At 51.5% G+C, this 18,956-nt stretch overlaps 1 protein-coding gene and 1 pseudogene across 2 annotated transcripts in view; both read left to right on the top strand.

The window, feature by feature from the left end:
- Positions 1-15,669, top strand: part of SLC6A17 (solute carrier family 6 (neutral amino acid transporter), member 17) — a 48,467-nt gene extending 32,798 nt beyond the window's left edge. Inside the window, exons 7-12 of the mRNA XM_011969962.1 lie at positions 8,550-8,791; positions 9,076-9,268; positions 11,152-11,344; positions 12,154-12,313; positions 14,008-14,170; positions 14,657-15,669. Of these exons, the coding sequence (XP_011825352.1) occupies positions 8,550-8,791; positions 9,076-9,268; positions 11,152-11,344; positions 12,154-12,313; positions 14,008-14,170; positions 14,657-15,025 (1,320 nt within the window). The 3' untranslated portion in view covers positions 15,026-15,669. The remainder of the gene's footprint in view (positions 1-8,549; positions 8,792-9,075; positions 9,269-11,151; positions 11,345-12,153; positions 12,314-14,007; positions 14,171-14,656) is intronic.
- Positions 15,670-16,012: 343 nt separating this feature from the next.
- Positions 16,013-18,707, top strand: LOC105531927 (annotated as a pseudogene). The gene has a single exon (XR_001004887.1). The product of XR_001004887.1 is annotated as an uncharacterized LOC105531927 (transcript).
- The last annotated feature ends 249 nt before the right edge of the window (positions 18,708-18,956 follow it).

The following is an 18,956-nucleotide window of genomic DNA, read 5'->3' as shown; positions in this document are numbered from 1 at the left end:
CATACACCACTGGTGGGAATATGAAATGGTATAATGGCTTTGGAAAACAAAGCCTGACAGTTCCTCAAAAGGTTAAACAGGGTTAGCATATGACCCAGCAATTCCACTCCTAGGTACGTATCCAAGGGAACTGAAAGCATGTTCACACAAAAACTTGTACACAAATGTTCATAGCAGCATTGTGCATTATAGCCAAAACGTAGAAACAACCCAATGTCCGTCAACTGATGAATGAATTTTTAAAATGTGGTATATGCATACAATGGGATATTATCCAGCCATAAAAAGGAATGAGGCAGTGATACACATTGCAACATGCAACTCCTGAAAACTTTAAGCTAAATGAAAGAAGCCAAACACAAAAGACCATACACGGTATGATTCCAATGATATGAAATGTCCAGAATAGGTGAATCCGTAGAGAAAGAAGGTGGATTAGTGGTTAGTATTGGGCTTGTGGGGAGGTTGGGGGAGGCATGCGGAATGACTCTACGTGTTTGAGTTTTCTTTCGCGGGTGATGAAGAGGTTTTAGAAATTGAGTGTGGTAAAAGTTACACAACAGTGTGATATGCTAAAAACGATTGAATTGTGCACTTAAAAAATTCAAAAAAGAGGAGGAAGTTTATGTTATAGGAGAGGAGAAATAAGCAGGAAGGAGAGACTGCAGTGCTCAGCTGGAGGAGTTGGTCTCAACTAGGACCACACATAGTCCCCATAGTAGCAGGAAGGAAAGGCCAGGCCGTGGCGCATGGATGCTGGCAGGTAAGATGGTGTGGGGAGGAACTTTCTGCCGATTGTGTCATTTTTTCGCCGTGAGGTAGGAGACAAGGTGATCATTTGAGAGCAGGAAGGGAGGAGGAGGACTTGGAGGGCTAAGGAGGAGTGAGTGTGAAGTAACTGTGTAAGAGATGGGGGAAATGTGTGGGCAGCGGCAGCACGAAGGGCCCCCTGGAGGCTAGGGGTCAGGAGTGCGCAGTGGACTCTCCAGCATGGAGATCGCCAACACTTCTGCAACTCCAAGAAGGACAGTTGTTCACATTTGAACATCTCTGAAAGCACGCTGTTTCCAACCATCAGTGAGGTAATTATACAAGCCTGTTTTTTTGTTGTTGTTTTTGTTTTTAGGTGGAGTCTTGCTCTGTTCCCCAGGCTGGAGTGCAGTGGCGCGATCTTGGCTCACTGCAACCTCTGCCTCCTGGGTTCAAATGATTCTCCTGCCTCAGCCTCCTGAGTAGCTGGGACTATAGGCGCGTGCCACAATGCCTGGCTAATTTTTTTGTATTTTTAATAGGGGTTTCACTGTGTTAGCCAGGATGGTCTCAATCTTCTGACCTTGTGATCCGCCCGCCTCGGCCTCCCAAAGTGCTGGGATTACAGGTGTGAGCCACCGCACGCGGCCCACAAGCCTGTGTTTTACAATGGATGGTGCTTACTGTGTGCCAGGCACTTTTGTGTGCACTTTGCACATATTAACCCATTTAAACCTCCTAACAACCCTGGAGAGGTCGGTGATCTCATCACCACTGTGCAGATGGGAAAACTGAAGCACAGAAAGGGTGGATAACTGTAGGGAGGAGGCTGTGAGTAGACAAGAGCAGAAGGGGCAGTGTGCCAGGAGCTCTGGGACTCTGTGGGTTCCCAACTTAGCATGTTGAGGAAGTGCCGAGGCTGGGAACAAGGACAGTGGCCCCGGGAGTGTGGAGAGCTCCATGACAACCCTGGTGTGGACAGCAGGGAAAAAAAGGAACACACCCACACATATTCATGTGTGTGTGTGTATATGTGCATGTAATGTATGTGTGAGTGTATACTGCTGGTATATGCATAAAATATCACAGGGGGGTACACAGGAAACTGACATCATGTGTACATCTGGAGGAGAAGAACCAGGTGTTACAGGATACAGGGATGAGGAAAAGGAGACCGAGGGATCTGGGGTGTGCATCAACTCCTAGAGAAGAGAAGTGGGATCTCTGCAAGTTCTAAAGGCCCAGGGGTGGAGGTTAGGGGTGGAGCTTCTTGACTCTCACAGTTAGAGAAAGGGCTTCTCAGCAGGATGATGAAGGAGGCCCAGCCTCATGACCAGAGCATGGGCTCTGGAGCCAGACAATCTGGTTCAGACTCTAGCTCATCACTCAGCAGTTGTTGGGCAAGTTCCTTTGCCCTCAGGGCCTCAGTTTCCGCAATGGCAAGATGGGGTGGACAGTGGCACCTCCCCAACAGGGTTGTCGGGAAAGTGCTTAGGACTGCTCCTGGCAAGTGGAGAGCATGTGGTAAATGTTAGCTATTATTATCCTCATCCCTTATGAAGGTGACACTGTTCTTGGGCAGCAGGAGCCTGGTGCTCCAGTGCCATCTGGTGCCTCGTGGCCCTGGCTGGCTCCACACCAGCAGGTGCACAGCAGTGCTGAGAAGCAAGGGCGTGTGCTCCTGTCACACATGCGCTCAGGCTAGGGCTCAGCAGCTGCTTGTGGATTCAAAAGCATCATCATGCCCGTGAGTCAAACGCCTTGATACACTTTGTTTCCCTGCGTGAGGAAGTAGTTCAGCCATCATGCTGAAGAAGTGGCAGGAAGCTGTTCCTCTGTTTTAGAGCAGACACCCCAAGGAGGCGGTGAGCCCTCTTTTCTGAGGGAAAAGCCCATTGCCCATCCTCCTCTTGCAGTCACATCCTGATGCCTGGAAGGGGGGCGGGGTTTTCTGAGTCTGGCCAAGGGTTCATCCTCTGTTGTTGCTTGTTAGAGATCATGCACCATCACCCCAGGAATCCTGGAAAGAGCCCCTTAAATTCATTATGTACTGAAGGTGCCAGGCTCAGTTTACCCCCAGTTTAGCGCTGGGCATCTGCGGTCATCTCCATCAGCAAGAGTACCCCTCCAAGCTGCAGGCTGGAAGGGAGGACCACCTGCACCAGGCACTTTTCTCCTCAAAGGTCAAGTTCACCCTTAGATGCTTTCCTGGGCCCTATCAATGTCAGATTTGGTTCCATCAGTTTGCTGGGTGATGTGTATGTGGGTGATGGGTATTCATTACACTATCTTCTCTACTTTTGTACATTTTATAATAAATATTCCATAATTTTTTAGTGGAAAAAGAGCAGTCTTAACAAACAAACAAATTTTTGTTCTATCCAAAGTTGTTGAATATTCCATCCTCCAAGAATTCTCCAAGCTATATAGGGCCGGCTCTGATCTGCAGTTTGGCACTGTGGTATCCTCCCAGGAGTGGCTGCCTCCATTTATGAAATTTGGCCCTGAACTGTGACTAGGCTGAGGAATTGATTCACATCTTCATTTATCCTAAACCTTATAGGTTTAGGGAGTGATGGAAATCCTAATGATGGTATGAATTTGAGTTTCACAGGTAGTCTGGACCTTTTTGTAAAAATGATTGACGTAGATGAAAAAGGAAATAATTACCAAAAAAAAAAAAAAAAAAAACCAGAAAAAAGAAAGAAAGAGAAGAGGAAAGGATAATAAAATGAAGCCAGTGTTAAAATAGCCATGTTTTAGAAAGTAGAAGTTTGAAGTCCTAAGATCATCCTCTTGTTCTAGAAAACAGCGTCTTAGCCCAAAAGGCTGGTACGACTTTGCAGCCCCTTGTCTGGTCCCTCCTGCTCAGCTCACAACTCATAGAAAAAGGTCAGCTTTTGTCCAGTCTCTCTCTCTCGTGCTCCTGACTCTTTCCTTCTCTGCCACGTGCCAGGCACTATTCATACAAACAGGAGAGGAGATGGGCACCACCCCTAAGCACAAAGTGTTGAAAGGAAGACTAGACACATAAAACTGTGATGCGGGTATTGACAAGAGCTGTGAGCTCAAGGACCAGAGGCAATCAGGAAAAGCTTTAAAGAAGAGATGATATTCATGCTGGGTTTTGAGAAATATGTAGGAATTTACCAGAAACTGAGTAGGAGGAAAGGAATTTCAGGAAACAATTACAGCCTAGGCAAAGGCCAGAGGTGTGAAAGACTACGGTGCTTTTGAAGAGGAGTAAGTTACCTGCATTTAGAATGTTCAGAATATAAAGGAATGGAAAAAGATTTTCTAGAAGACAGTGGGGAACCATCAAAGATTTTTCAGCATGCAAGCGACATGACCAGAGCTGTGTTCATCTTGTTAAAACACACACACACACACACACACACACACACACACTCTTCAGCTGGATTAAATTTAAAAGTTTAATTGAACAATGAACGATTCGTGAATCGGGCAGCCTTCTGAGCCAGAGTAGGCTCAGAAACTCCAGTGCAGTCATGTGGTGGAAGAAGACTTAAGGACAGAAAAAGGAAAGTGACTTATGGAAAACGGAAGTGAGGTACAGAAACAGCTGGATTGATCACAGCTCGGCGTTTGCCTTATTTGAAGTCGGTTCGAACAGTTGGCCACATTTGATTGGCCAGAACTCAGTGATTGGCACAAGAGTAGGCTACAGTCTGTTTACACCTCCACTTGTTATAGTTTATGATATACAGAGAAACCTTTAGGCCAAACTTAAAATATGTAAGGAGGCAGCTTTCGGCTAAACTTGATTTAATCATCTCAACATACCTTCTCTTAGAAAATTTCATAATTCTTCCTAGTTAGAACTCACCAAACTGCTCAGAGCCACGAGGTCCTGGTTTCTAGCCTAGGAGAAGCGCCCAGGCTCCAGCAGATTGCAGTAGGGCTGCTGTGATTGACATTTGTGAATACCAGAGAAGGCCAGCCAGCATGCCTTCCAGGCATAAGTCACCCTTATGCCCATTTCTGGAGTATGCTTGAAAAATTATTTTTCAAAAACTCACCCAAGTGATGGGAATTAACACAAGTCCTTTCCCAGTGGAACTATGATTATTTTCTTCTCCTTTTCTATTCTCCAAATTTCTACTAGGCATAGTGCAGGCCCCCATTTCCTTATCCACAATACCAAAATCCAAAGAGCCCTGAAAAACAAAAGTTGGTTTGGTTTGGTTTTGATCCTCCAGAACTCACTTGGAAGCAAAGTGACCTGCACAGATGTGAGGCTATTTATAGTCTTTATGGATTCACTTGGTGTGAATATTCATATTTTGCTGCAGAAATACTAATGTGTTTGATGACAGGGTGCTGCCCCAGACCCCGCTGGGGGTGTTATGTAATTACGTAGCATATGCATCACATTACCTCTCTAAAATTAAATTAGAAACAAAAGCTTGCATTCCAAAACCAGTCAGCCCCCAGGGCTTTTAGATAAGGAACCGTGGGCCTGTATTACTTTTGTAAAGAAGGTAACATTTCATCTTACTTTAAAAACCAGACATCCGCCTATGCAAGGGGGTGGGCCCCCAGCAGTATAGGACAGCCCTGCCCTGTTTCTCTGGTCATCTGCTCTCGCATGGCTCTCGCATGCTCTGCTGTGGCTATTTTAAACCCTTCCAATCCTCCACGCCCTCTGACCTTCCTTCCGGCATACTCATCCCTAGCAGATGATTTTGCCTCCTGCTTTACAGGGAAAACAGAAGCTGCCAAGAAACTCCCTCAGACGACAGAGACAGAAACCGACCATAAAACCTGCCTGCAGCTGCCCCATCCTGTCCTCCCTCCCTCCTCTCTCAAATGAGTAGCCCAAGGGTGGTCCTATAGAGGACAGCTTCCCCCAACCCCGCCCCGCCCAGCATCCCTACCCTCCAGCTTTTCAAGACACTCCATTGAAAGCAAAAACAGAAACGAAATCAAAACATACGAAAACACAACCCTTCGTGGATTTCGTAGCCTTCTTCTGATACTGTTCTTCTGCTCCTGATCCGAGGCTTGCTTCTCCGAGGACCTGCTTATCCACATTGCCTCCATTTCCTCCCCTCTACCTCTCTCCTTTCTTCACTTCCCCTGGCTTCTCACCAGGGAACAACTCCGAGGAAGCCCCTGCAGCCTCCTGTGCCGACTCCCTCAGGGTCTGTCACTGGCAGCGCTGACCCTTCCTCCTCCGTGCTCTGGGTTTTCTTCTTGCCTCTGCTACTTCTTCTCTGACTCCCTTTCAGGAGACTCTCCCTCTTCCCTGCATTCAGTGTTGGAGACAGGAGCAGGCTCTTGCTTCTTATCCCTCTGTAACTATATAGCCACAGCCTCAGCTCCTGCCGGCACACCTGCTACTCAGAAAGTCTATCTCCAGCTTGCCTCTCTCTGACTCCAGGTTCATCTGTCCAGCAGACCACTTGGCATTTCGTTTTAGATGTCTTAAAGACACATTCAGCTCAACCTTTCTACAACTAATGTCTTGATCCTCCCTGCCCAACACCATCAACCTGTTCCTCTCCCACTGTCCCCGTCTCCACCTGCTCAGGTATGCAGGCCGGAGACGTGGCCCTCATCTCAGCCTCTCCCTCTCCAGCATCTCCCATCTCCAGTCCATCCCGAAGGTCTCCTTGGTTTGTCCTGCGAAGATCTCTCCATTGGCACCACCCGGCCCCTTAGCAAAGCCACTGTCCCCTCCAGCCTGGACCCCAGAAGCTGCTTCCTCGAAGGTCTGCTGCATCCACTTATTTCTTTTGGAAATGTACATGATTGTGTCGCCACTTCTTTAAATCCCTTGGTGGCTTCTCGGGTTACATGCTTTCTTAGGGTAAAGACAAGATCTGTACAGGCCTTTGATCTAACTTCTCTCCTCTCCCAGCCCCACCTGTGCTGCCCCCACCTCGCCCTCACTGCTTCAGCCACCCTGGCATCTTCCATTCTCTTTTACACACCGTCCTCTGTCCCATCTCAGGACCTCTGTCTACGCTTCTTCCCAAATGCTCTACCCTCCCCTCATGGCCTCGCTTTCATCAGCTTTCAAATGTCAGCTTGAGGACCTCTTCCTCTGGGAAGCCTTGCCTGGCCTCCCAACTTGTCCAAATCCCCTTCTTATGGGCTCTCGGAGCGCTGGGTGCCCAGCCTTCACAGCCCTTGTCACATTTGCAATTTAGCATTTGTTCGTGGGACCATTTGACCAATATGTCTCTCTCCAACTAGAGTGTAAACTCAGAGACCCTGCTTGCCTCTGTTCCCCATGGTCTCTGCATTGCCTGGCACCAGGCCTGGCCCACAGCAGGTGCTCAGAGATGGTGGCAGGTGGGCCCTGTGTCCTGGATGTTATTTAGGGCTGTGATATTAAAGATGGCTAAAGTCCAGATGGACCCTAAAGTCCAACACCTCACTGTTCAGATGTGGACTTACCCATAGGTACTCAGAAGGGGGGTGCCAGGACCCACACAGGGCTTGTCACCACAGGGAAGTGAACTCTCTAATTGGCTCCTTACCTCCTTAGTCTGTCTGGAGTGAGGTCACTTAGGTTCACCTCAGCAGCACAGGTTGCAGGGGAAAATGCTTTAAAGAGTATAAGTGATAGGCAAACTGAGTCAGGAGTTGGTGCTGGGGTCGGGGGTGGGGGCCTGGCCCAGAATATCTGTATTTTAGTAACCACTCTGCCCCGACTAACCAGCTCCATTACCTTGAACAAGCAATTTCATCTTTGGGGTCTCAGTTTACCCTTTAAAAATGTGAATAGTAATCCTTGCTTCCTGCACCCCCACAAAACACAAAACACCCTGTCCTGACTAGGCCAGCATCATTCTGTTAGGATTGAGTGCCACTATGTACAGGCATTACTTGTTGCTATACATTTGATCCTCACATTCACTCAGAGCCTCTATTACTATTCCCTTTTTTCAGATGAGTAAACTGAGGCTCATAACACAGTCACTGCCACTTACTGAAGGCTTCATAGCCATTTAAACATGGGAGTCAGGATTTGGATCTGGATCTGAGACTCTAAAGCTCCATGCTGGGACCAAGGCTTGGTCCCTGCCCCGGTCCCTGCCCCAAGGAACAAACAGTAAAAGGAAAATGGGTTGGAAATTGCTGCATGCCATCCAAATGCTGTTGCAGTTCAGGCTCCTGTCAGGTGTGAGGGCAGATGGAGGCTTAGGCGGGGGCCCTTTCTCCAGGAATTGTCTAGGCTCTGTGCTTCCGCTTGGGTGGTGGTGGGGAGAAGCAGGTGGTTTGTTTTTTTTTTCCTTCCATGAGGTAGAGGAGTTTGAGGTGGAGAAGGCATCATGGACATTCTGGTATCCTCAGTTTCCTTGTGCTGCTGTGCAAGCTGTTCACTGCAGGACTCTAGGAGGCATCGGTCACACTGTAGTCTAAGTGAATGGCACTCTCTAGAGCTGTGCACTACATGACCGTATGTGATGGTCTTGATGATGTTCCTTAGTATGATGGCTGCATGGTAAGCCATGGTAGCAGTTAAATTACTATGGAAGCACTCAGCATGTATGTTGTCTTACCAGGGCTTCACAATCATCCTCTGAAGTTGATACTCTTGTGATCTGTGTATTGGGGAAACTGAGGCTCAGAGGAGTTAGGGAAATTGCCCAAGTTCACACAGCTTCTTACCACTATGGGCTGCTGCCTCTGAACCCTGTTGAGGCTGAGAAAGGGGGTGTGCATGTGAGAAAGGGGGTGTGCATGTGAGAAAGGGGGTGTGCACATGAATAAAACCATCTTCTCTGTGTCTCTTTTCTTCCTCCTGCCTTGGTCCTCTGCCATAGCTGGACAAGATGCTGGACCCCCAGGTGTGGCGGGAGGCAGCCACCCAGGTCTTCTTTGCCTTGGGCCTGGGTTTTGGTGGTGTAATTGCCTTCTCCAGCTACAACAAGCAGGACAACAACTGCCACTTCGATGCCGCCCTGGTGTCCTTCATCAACTTCTTCACGTCAGTGTTGGCCACCCTCGTGGTGTTTGCTGTGCTGGGCTTCAAGGCCAACATCATGAATGAGAAGTGTGTGGTCGAGTAGGTGGCATCTCTCCTCCTGTCCCTCCTCCTCCCTGTCTACCTTACTTGGGAGTAGGGGGCGGGTGTGTGCATGGGGAGAGAGGTCGCCTCCACTCAGGCTGAGGAATGGAGCTCAGAGGAGCATTCTGTCCCCACCAGCTCTGGGCCACAAGGACAAGCTCAGAAATGCCTCTGTCAGTGGCCCATGAGGGTCCCACCTGGGTGCCTGGGAGGAGCCTCCAGGATCTCACCCATTGCCCATCCCTTCCTTCTTACCTGGCTCCCTCGGTTTTGTGCTGCAGGAATGCTGAGAAAATCCTAGGGTACCTCAACTCCAATGTCCTGAGCCGGGACCTCATCCCACCCCACGTCAACTTCTCCCACCTGACCACAAAGGACTACATGGAGATGTACAATGTCATCATGACCGTGAAGGAAGACCAGTTCTCAGCCCTGGGCCTTGACCCCTGCCTTCTGGAGGACGAGCTGGACAAGGTGCGGGGATAGGCTGCCCTTCCCAGGACAGGCAGGAACCCAGAGAGCAGCTGTCGCTGGCTGGAGCTTGGGCTCAGGCCTCAGGATGCTGACAGGTAGTCATTAGTTTACTTAGTAAGCAAGGATCTGCTATGTGTCCAGAGGGAGTGAAAGGGAAGAAAGGTATTGGCCAAAGTCCCTGCCCAGAGGTAGGCTTGAGCCTAGACAAGGAGTAGGGCAGACACACACCTCTCAGAAGTCACAGTTAAGTGTATGGGACGATGTTTCCATTTACTGAGTGGGCTTCTCGTGCACCATCACTGCCATAGGTAATGCACTCAGAACAGCGCCTTGACTTGGTATGCATCAAAGAAGTGTTGAAGTTAGTGTTTGTCCGTTGCTATCTATCTCCTTTGATGCTCAAGGCAGCTCTATGAATTGAGTATTCATATTGTTCCCTACCTTACAGATGAGTAGCCTATGAGGTGGGGGGCTTGATCAAGGTCTCACAACTAGTAAGTGAGAGAGGCAGGGTTCAAATCCAGTTAGTTGGGTCCAGAGCCCATGCTCAGAACCACCCCTTCATGCTTCTAGCCCTCACCCCGCTGTCCCCATTCCAATCTCACTGCCACGATGATACTTAGACTTTAGGGTGGTGCTGGGGGTGCTGACTCCTCCTTAATGCTCAGGCCCAAGTTAGGACACCTTGCTTCTATTTATACTTACATAGCTGGACACTTTCAAAATGACTGTTCTGTTAGAAGGGGTAACAGGAAAGGGACATACCCACAGCGTCTTCGGAACCAGGCTGGAGCCAAGGCTCACATGGGGCAGAGCCAGCTCCTGTCAGCCTGAGTCAACCCTGTCCTTCATGGGACCGGGGAAGAGGGTGCTTTCCCTGGGCTCCATGTTAAAAGTCAGCTCCATTGGACTGGCACCGTCCTAATGCTATGGGAGCTGCATCCTGCACCCTGACCCCTTCCCCGGGGATCAAGAGCAAGAGAGCCCAATCTCGGGTCCCCTGCCCTGGTTTCTTCCCCAGGTGACTGGCAGCATAAAGGACCTCCCCTTTTCACGTTCTCTAAAACCCTGCCCAGTTTTCATGGGCATGGCCTGGTTCTCTGAATAAAACTAAATTTATAGCAGTGTTTTCATAAAATACAACTCCGATAGCATTCAAATGACAAGAATTATACACTCACTCAGTGGGGAAGAAATGTTCCCTTATAATCACTGAATATTACAGGGCAATGTATAAGTGACAGGGGGCAGTGTGTGTCACCTGAGCCACAAGCATGGCCCAGTCATTAAAGCGGTGATTCTCTACCTTGGCTACCCATTAGAGTTCCTGGGTTTTATTTGTTTTTGCTTTAAAAGAAAAAAAAAAAACTCCGACACGCAGCTTCACCCCAGACCAATCTAGTCATTGTCCCTGGGGTGAAACCCAGGTGTCGGTGTTTTTAAAGGCTCCAGCGTGCCTCCATTGAGAGCCGAGGCTGAGACCACTGCATGAAGATCTGTAGTTCCGAAGTTCTGAGCTGGGAACGGCCACAGTGTGGCTGGAGCAATCAGGAAAGACATCTTAGAGGAGGAGGGTCCTGAGCTGATGTATTTCTAAACATGAGCATCTTCATCTGAATCACCTAAGCTCCTGGTACAACCTGTAGATTCTAGGCCCCATAGGTGAACTCTCAAGTTGGTGTTTTTGAGCTACCTCTAGGGGATTCCAATGCCTGCTAAAGTTCGAGACCCACTGGCCAAAATCAACAGGATTTAGGTGGAGGTGGGAACCCCTGTGAAAGAGGGAATAGTTATTCCAAAAGTTCGAAGGGCAGAGGAAAGGCAGCAGTGGTCTCCCTGGGGAGGGGTGACCTCACAGGTCCTGCTTTCCACCCCGCCTTCAGTCCGTGCAGGGCACAGGCCTGGCCTTCATCGCCTTCACTGAGGCCATGACGCACTTCCCCGCCTCCCCGTTCTGGTCCGTCATGTTCTTCCTGATGCTCATCAACCTGGGCCTGGGCAGCATGATCGGGACCATGGCGGGCATCACCACACCCATCATCGACACCTTCAAGGTGCCCAAGGAGATGTTCACAGGTAACTCCTCCCTGCCCCCACGCCCGGGCTCTGCAGGCTGCCCTTGTGGACAGCAATCCCGTTCTGGCTTCTGACTGGGTCCTTCATGACCCCACACCCAGAAGGCTCCACCCCGCACTGGGACACAGCTGGAGCCTGGCTGTGTCACTCAGTGATGAGCACTCAAGCCAGGAAGAGAAAGCTACTTGGAAATGTGGAGCAAACATGAGCTGGGAGGCCTGCACCTAGGCCCCTTTGTTGGTTCACTTACCCCTCTCCCCAAGGATCTGCTGAGTCATCTCAGGCAGGGGTGCTGAGTCGTCTTGGGCAGGGGCGCTCACTGGCCTTGCGCCCTATTCCATCTTTGTCACTCTGGTCCCGGGTTGTGTCCACAGTTCCCTTCGGGGTCTGCTGAGTTGATCTAGGGCCCATACAGGGATACCTCTCACCTGCATCCCTAGAGCGGGTATCTTTCCGTTCTCAAATGGGGAAACCGAGGTGGAGAAAAAGACTGGGAACAATCAGATGAATCATTTAAGTTAAATACAGCAATTAAGTAGAGCACCTGCCACGGGCCAGGCACTGTGCTGGGGCAGAGGCATGGGATGAAAGTTAGACACAACACCTTCCTCAGTTGCTCCCCGACTAGTAGAGCGGGGCTCAGAACCTGAGCATCTGGATCCCTCGTGCAGGACTGGGCCTGCTGGCAGGAGCGCTGCAGGCATGCGTGGGGGAGGGATGTGATGGGAGGGGTCTGGGTGCCCCAAGACCCCCAGGGCCCCACCCACCCTGCACCTTTGCCCCCACACCGGCCTCCCGGCTCTCTGTAGTGGGCTGCTGTGTCTTTGCATTCTTCGTGGGGCTGTTGTTCGTCCAGCGCTCCGGAAACTACTTTGTCACCATGTTCGATGACTACTCGGCCACCCTGCCACTCACTCTCATCGTCATCCTTGAGAACATCGCTGTGGCCTGGATTTATGGAACCAAGAAGTAAGGGGGACATGGGGGAAATGTGGGACGGGAGGAGGGGTCTGTCCTGTCATGACTCCCTGGAGAGGCGGATTATAGAGTCACAATGGCAGAGCTGAAAGTGCCCTTACAAGTCATTTAGGGAAATCGAGGCATAGTGCAAGGATGTGGCTGCCTAAGGCCACTTGTCCAGGGAGAAACAGAGCCAGTCTGAGGACTGGGTGTCCTGGGTGCAGGTCCTGGCATCATCCTTAAATTACCATAGCACCTTTCCTGGGTACCAACTCTTCAGAATTCTGTTAAGTTTTTATGAAGGGCTTAGTGGGTCTACAATAGGCCCTTGCCCTTGGAGAACATGTAGACTTCAGCAGCCTGTTCACAGTTGTAAGGGCCTAGATAGGGGTATGAGATGAGGTGTGGTTTTGGCCCCAAGTCTGGGGTCGTGCAGAGTAAGAGGATTCAGCCCTAAGAAAGGATTGGGTCTCACAGCCTAAGCCTAGGGCAGTCGTACGCTTACTGTAAGCTCTTGGCCTCATCCCTCATGTTAGGGTAAATACGTGTTCCCAGGAGTTCTAGAACTACATCTCTCTGACTCACTTAGCATCGACCGTGACCACATTGTCCTTGTCCTTGGCAAGACCCACCTCCACTAACCCTCTCGGTCTGACCCTCCCTGATGCCTGGACCCGGTTTGGCAGTGGGGCTCTTTCACAGGGGCCGTCTGCTTCCTGGGAGAGCACAGGAGGGGACAGGGAGTGGGGGAAAGGACACTCCTCTGCTTCTACCTGCTGTGGGCCAGGGCTGTAAGACACTGCCACAAGGGACTCTGGCTGATTTTTGTGTCCCGGACTCCTTCGGCAGTCTGGTGATGTCCCTGTGCTCCTTCTGTTATTTTAAATGCATAAGATAAAATGTGTAGGATTATATAAGAAACTAATAATATTGAAAAATAGCGAAATATTGTTTAAAATCTGTGATATAGTAATTATGAGCACTTTATTTTTAATGCATTGTTACAAGATCTAGCTATAGATCTAATAACAATAGTAACTTTGAAGTAGTGACGAAAATCAACAATGACGCTATCTTCAATAGCTGGGATGTAATATGAAAATATCTGTAATCTATTGGCGACAGTCACGGGTATTGTTAATACTACTGTGGTTGCTTGCATTCATAATATAATAGAAAGTAATGCAATATTTCAGTTAGGGGTTACTGAGGTAAAGATGATTCTTTTGTATGCCATTCAAGCACAAACCTGCCGGCCGTCGGAATTCTGCTCACCCCTTGGTGAGAAACCTTTGAAAGTCAGGGCAGCTCTCTACCTTTGGACTCTAGAGAAGTGCACTTCTACTGCTTTTCCAGCAGGGGGAGCCTTCAGCCAGGCCAGTGTGAAAGGGCTAGGCACTCCCTGAACACACAAGCTGTCTATACATAAAACAGACGTGCACCTGCCCAGGGTGTGTCTGCTGGGTCCTATCATATCTCTGGATGGGGTGTGATGTGACGGAATCAGAGGAGGTTAGAGGAGGACAGTAGAGCCTTCCCAGGGGCCAGGCAGACCACACACAATGAGCACTGAATGTGAAGAATAGAAGAGCCCAGGAGGGAGGGACTGGGAAACGGAGACTTTCTGGAGGAGATGGTGAAGGGGGAAGAGGGGGGTGTGACTGAGGGATGCCAACTGCTGGACCCTCTGCTATGCCTGGCAGGTTCATGCAGGAGCTGACGGAGATGCTGGGCTTCCGCCCCTACCGCTTCTATTTCTACATGTGGAAGTTCGTGTCTCCACTATGCATGGCTATACTCACCACAGCCAGCGTCATCCAGCTGGGGGTCATGCCCCCGGGCTACAGTGCCTGGATCAAGGAGGAGGTAAGGGTTGGGGCCCCAAACCCCAGGGACATTTGCATCTTCTCAGGCCTTTAATGCAACCGCAGATAGGGATACACCTTTCTAGGGCAGGTGCTATGTGCCAGGCCCTGCCAGGTGCCTCACACCTAAACCACAATCCTACAACAGCCCAAAGACAGAGGTGGCATCATCCCTGTAGCACAAATGGGGACACTGAGGCTTAGAAAGATTAATGCACTTATCCAGTCTTTCTAACCCATATTCTCTCTCCATGCCTGTGGAGTGGAATTAGTTTATTTTATAATAGTAGAAATCACCCTAGACCTTTTCACCAAGGTGACCAGGTAAACCCCTGTCAACCCCCATCCTTGGCTGTGCCTGGCCGGGATGGTGGGAGGGGAGAGGAGTGGAAGGCCATGGGTGAGGGCAGGAGAGCAGTCTTGGAGGGTTTGGGAGGGGAGGGCTGTCACAGTGCCGGCAGCAGCCCTTAAGGCAGCCCACCCGCAGGCGGCCGAGCGCTACCTGTATTTCCCCAACTGGGCTATGGCGCTCCTGATCACCCTCATCGTCGTGGCGACGCTGCCCATCCCTGTGGTGTTCGTCCTGCGGCACTTCCACCTGCTCTCTGATGGCTCCAACACCCTCTCCGTGTCCTACAAGAAGGGCCGCATGATGAAGGACATCTCCAACCTGGAGGAGAACGATGAGACCCGCTTCATCCTCAGCAAGGTGCCCAGTGAGGCACCTTCCCCCATGCCCACTCACCGTTCCTATCTGGGGCCTGGCAGCACATCGCCCCTGGAAACCGGTGGTAACCCCAATGGACGCTATGGGAGCGGCTACCTCCTGGCCAGCACCCCTGAGTCGGAGCTGTGACCACTGCCCCAGCCCTGCCCGCCTCTCCCCCCACACTCAACCTGCCCACTCGTCCAGGCCTGGCCTCTTCCTCGAGGTGGCCACCAGGCCCAGGCCAGGCCCTTTGCCCAAGAAGAGAGGGTCTGCCCTGCCTCACTCCCCTCTTCAGTCCCAGAAGACTCTGCTCCCTAGCCCTGAGCAGGAGGCTGGGAGCAGCTCTGTTTCCCAATTCAGGACCCCACTCGTCTAGCCCTCCAAGAGCCTCCGCCAGATTGCAGCCATGTAATTGGAACAACCCATCACTCCGGCTTCCCAGTCCCTGGGAGATTCCAAGTGGCCACTGCAGGAGTCACTCACCTCCCTCTCTTCCTGTAACTTGCCACCTGCAGTTCTTAGGGCTCTGGGGTGCCCTGAGCCACCAGATGGTGGTGGTGAGAGGCCTTGGGGCCGGGGAAGGAGAGTGGACTTTAGCTCACTCTGCCATGAGAGCAGGACACCATCCTGCCCAGCCCAGACGGAGTTGCTCCTAGTCTAAGAGGCTACCTGCTTGAAGGCAGAAGGGCTCAGGGCTCAGAACTGGGAGGGCGTAGGCAGAAGCCCCAAGTTCTGTTGTCAGAGGTGGGTGCTGCCCTCGGCTTGAGCATGAGCCTTGGTAGCAGAAGGTGAGGAACATCCTCTGCCCTGGTCACTGGGTGGAATCTTCCCATGTCCTTGGCCCTGGCTGGGGTGGGTGGTGTGTGCTCCTGCATCTTGTCTGGGAGTGCAGTGACTGGGACCAGAACCTCCCCCACCTCAATTAGGGCCTAGCCATCTCCCTGTCCCCAGCACCCCTCCCCAGCCCACAGTGGTGGCCTCTGCCTCTCTCCTGGAGACAGAAGGAAACGGTGCAAGGAGAGGTTTCCAGAGCACACATTGTTGGTTCCCAGCACAAATTAGATGGTTTGGAGCACAATTGTGAAGCACACTTCCCACCCTCCTCACCTGGGGTCCAATGTTCTGTCTAGTGGCAGCTTTTCCCCTGGAACAGGGGTCCCCGGAGTTCAGGGGCTTATCCCCAGGAAGCCTCACTCCTGGGGAAAGACAGATAATTTCACTGCCCCTTTGAGCCGCCACTCACTCTCCTTATTACACAAGCACAGCCACCCAGTGTGCACATCATGTACAGACACCTTGGAAACCTTTCCCAAGCCTTCCTGGCCCATAGTGGCCAGTACCACAGGCAGTGCTGTGGACAGTAGAGGCTGCCAAAGGCAAGGGCTGGTCTTCAGAATGGAGGCCAGCCTGTGCAGAAGGCTGCAGCTGACAACAGCGACCCCACCCACCATTACCTTCAGGGCCTCCTCTGGAAGAGAACCCATTCTCAGAGTGCAGCCAGGGAGGAACCTGACCCAAGAGTTAATGTCTGCAGAGGGATGGATGGATGGATGGATGGATGGATGGATGGATGGATGGATGGATTGGGGGGTGGGGTTGGATGGATGGGTGGATGGATGGATGGATGGGGTAGGGGAAGGAAAGAAAGGAGGGAGAAAGGAGGGAATACTGGCTCCATCTTTCGGAGAGCTCTGGTGGGCAGGGCAGAAACAGGCCACAGTGCTCAACCCAGACACCCTCACAAAGGGTCCCAAGTCACTCTTGTAGCTCAGATTGCTCTTAGGACCTGGAGGGACAGACCAGAATCAGGGTGCCCTCCTTCACCCCCGAGTTCCTTACTGTCCCCCCAAGCCTGGGAGTGGTCTGTCCCCCAGCCCTGCCATCTCCCTTACACATCCCTCTTCCACACCTTTCCCTTTCTAGCCCCCTCTGCCCTACCTGTCTTTCCTGAGTGTTTGAGGGGAAAGAGAGACCCACCTCTCAAAGAGATGAGCTTTTGGGGCACAACATCCCACCATAGGCCCCCTCACCTGACCACACCTCCTACCTGGCCCCTTGCCAAATCCCAAGCAGAATTAGCAACAGGAAAAGCAAAGCCCCAGGAGAGACACTCTACTATATATACTCTTCTATAGATTCTGTTTCTATTGTATATTCACTCTGTACATGTGGGTGTAAATGCTGTTAAATGACAAACCCAATATTATACTGTGGCTGGTGGACTATTTTCATCCTCAGTGCTGTACAGATCTATTTTCATTGTATATTTGATATATTTTTAATTTTGTAGCGTGTGGCTGGGCCAGGCCCCAGCGGGAGGGGCTGAGCTGGGGCTGTATGCTTGCTAGGTGTGGGCGCGCTAGTGCTCCCTGTAGCTTTTGCTGTGTCTTCGCTGTGTGTTAGACGTAGGGCCCAGAGCTCAGGGTGTGTGTGTGCGTGTGTGGTGTGCACATACGTGAGTGTGGGTGTGTGTAGCGTGCTGATCTGTGACTCCCAGTGTTCACCACCTTCCTGAAGACCACGCTCCCTCCCCCTGCCTCCTCCTCCTCTATCTATCGGGAGCCTCAGGGCCGGCAGGGTGCCTCGGGAGCCCCCTGCTATGGGGAAAGGCATGTGTTTCTTGCTGGTGACTCATTGCCTTCACACCACTGGGTTTGCCAGAAACAGGGAAGGAGGGCGTTAGGGGGAAAAAAAATCCTCAAATGTATTTACCAGTCAGCTTCTTGCTGTTCCCAGTAGAATCGCTAGCTCTTCTCCAGAGGAAAAGTACTAGGATTCTTAAGATGGCGAGACCCCAAGAGGGATCTCACAGCACTGCTGCATTTGCCCTTGATGCAGTCCTGACAGTGTTTGGAAAGGGCCGCCTGCCCCCTCCCCACTGTACTTCTGACGCCTTTGGAGTCAAAGGCAGGTGGGGTCACCTGATGAGCTAAGATCCAGCCCCAGAATCCTGGAGGAGCAGGAGAGGACCAGGTCCCCAAGTCCTTTCACAGGGTCCCCACCCCCACTGGCTTTGGTGCTGTCCAAACAGTGCCCACCAGAAGACAGAGGGAACTCCAGGGCAGGGATGTGCCTGAAAGAGTCAACAGTCTCCTGATCCCTTACTTGTGCCTGCCCTCCAGCCCCATCACCAGCTTCTTGCTCAGGGAGCCTTCTGCCCTCCTCACTGAGGCAGCATGAAGCCCGAGGCCCAGATGGGGGCTGAACAGGTAGGGCACATCGGTGAATGCCAGTGAGGTCGGCTTCTGCCCTCCAGCAATACATGTGCAGGGGCTGCTGCTTTCCCAGTGCCAGGAGAACCCCCGCTCTGAGTCAGCCTGTGTGGGTCATGGGACTGGGACGCAGGAGCCATGGTCCCAGGCACTGCACAGGTCTACGGTATTACCAGGCAGAAGGGCTGCTTTCCTGCCCTTCCTCACCCCAACTTCCCCATCCCACTCCCCCAGAGTACTCCCCACTGTGAAAAGAGCTGGAAACTGAACCAGTTAGAATGAACCTGGCTCCCTGAGCACCCCTGTATCCTTCAAATAGGCCCTGAGATGTGAGGTCTGCTGCTTCACTGGGGCCTGATGACTTCGGCTGGGGGAGGGGGCCTAGGACCCCTTCTCACTGAAAGCTCTGCTTTGTACAGACCCAAGCACAGACACCAGGCTGTCACTTTGGGTTCTGGCATAAGTTCAGAACAATTCAAGTCCCTGTGTCCCATGGCTGGTCAGAGCCCTGGGTCAAAACCACTCAGCCCAGGGGAGGGGATGAGGCATTGTCACCCTAGACCCCTCTTCCTCTCTCCCCCACCATGGTGTGCAATAAAGTGTCTGTTCTTACCAAACCCTTCTTGCCTTTCTCACCTGCTCTTGCAATGAGGGAGAGGGATGGGTGGCCAAGGATCCTGTGGGAAGCTCTGGGGGGAAAAGCTTGGACTGGGATGGGTGGACAGGACTGCTGAGGGGGTTGTGGGTGCTGGCTGGCTGAGGAGCAGCGCGGGAAGTGTGGGCAGGTTCACCTCTGTATTTTCCTAGGAACTGTCATAGGTATTAATAATGCATACACTTCATCCTGGCTAACACGGTGAAACCCC

This window comes from Mandrillus leucophaeus, unplaced genomic scaffold (assembly GCF_000951045.1).
Source record: "Mandrillus leucophaeus isolate KB7577 unplaced genomic scaffold, Mleu.le_1.0 Scaffold921, whole genome shotgun sequence".
In the NCBI taxonomy this organism is placed as follows: Eukaryota; Metazoa; Chordata; class Mammalia; order Primates; family Cercopithecidae; genus Mandrillus; species Mandrillus leucophaeus.
Note: the sequence above shows the minus strand (reverse complement) of the source record. Positions and strands in the feature narration are given on the sequence as shown.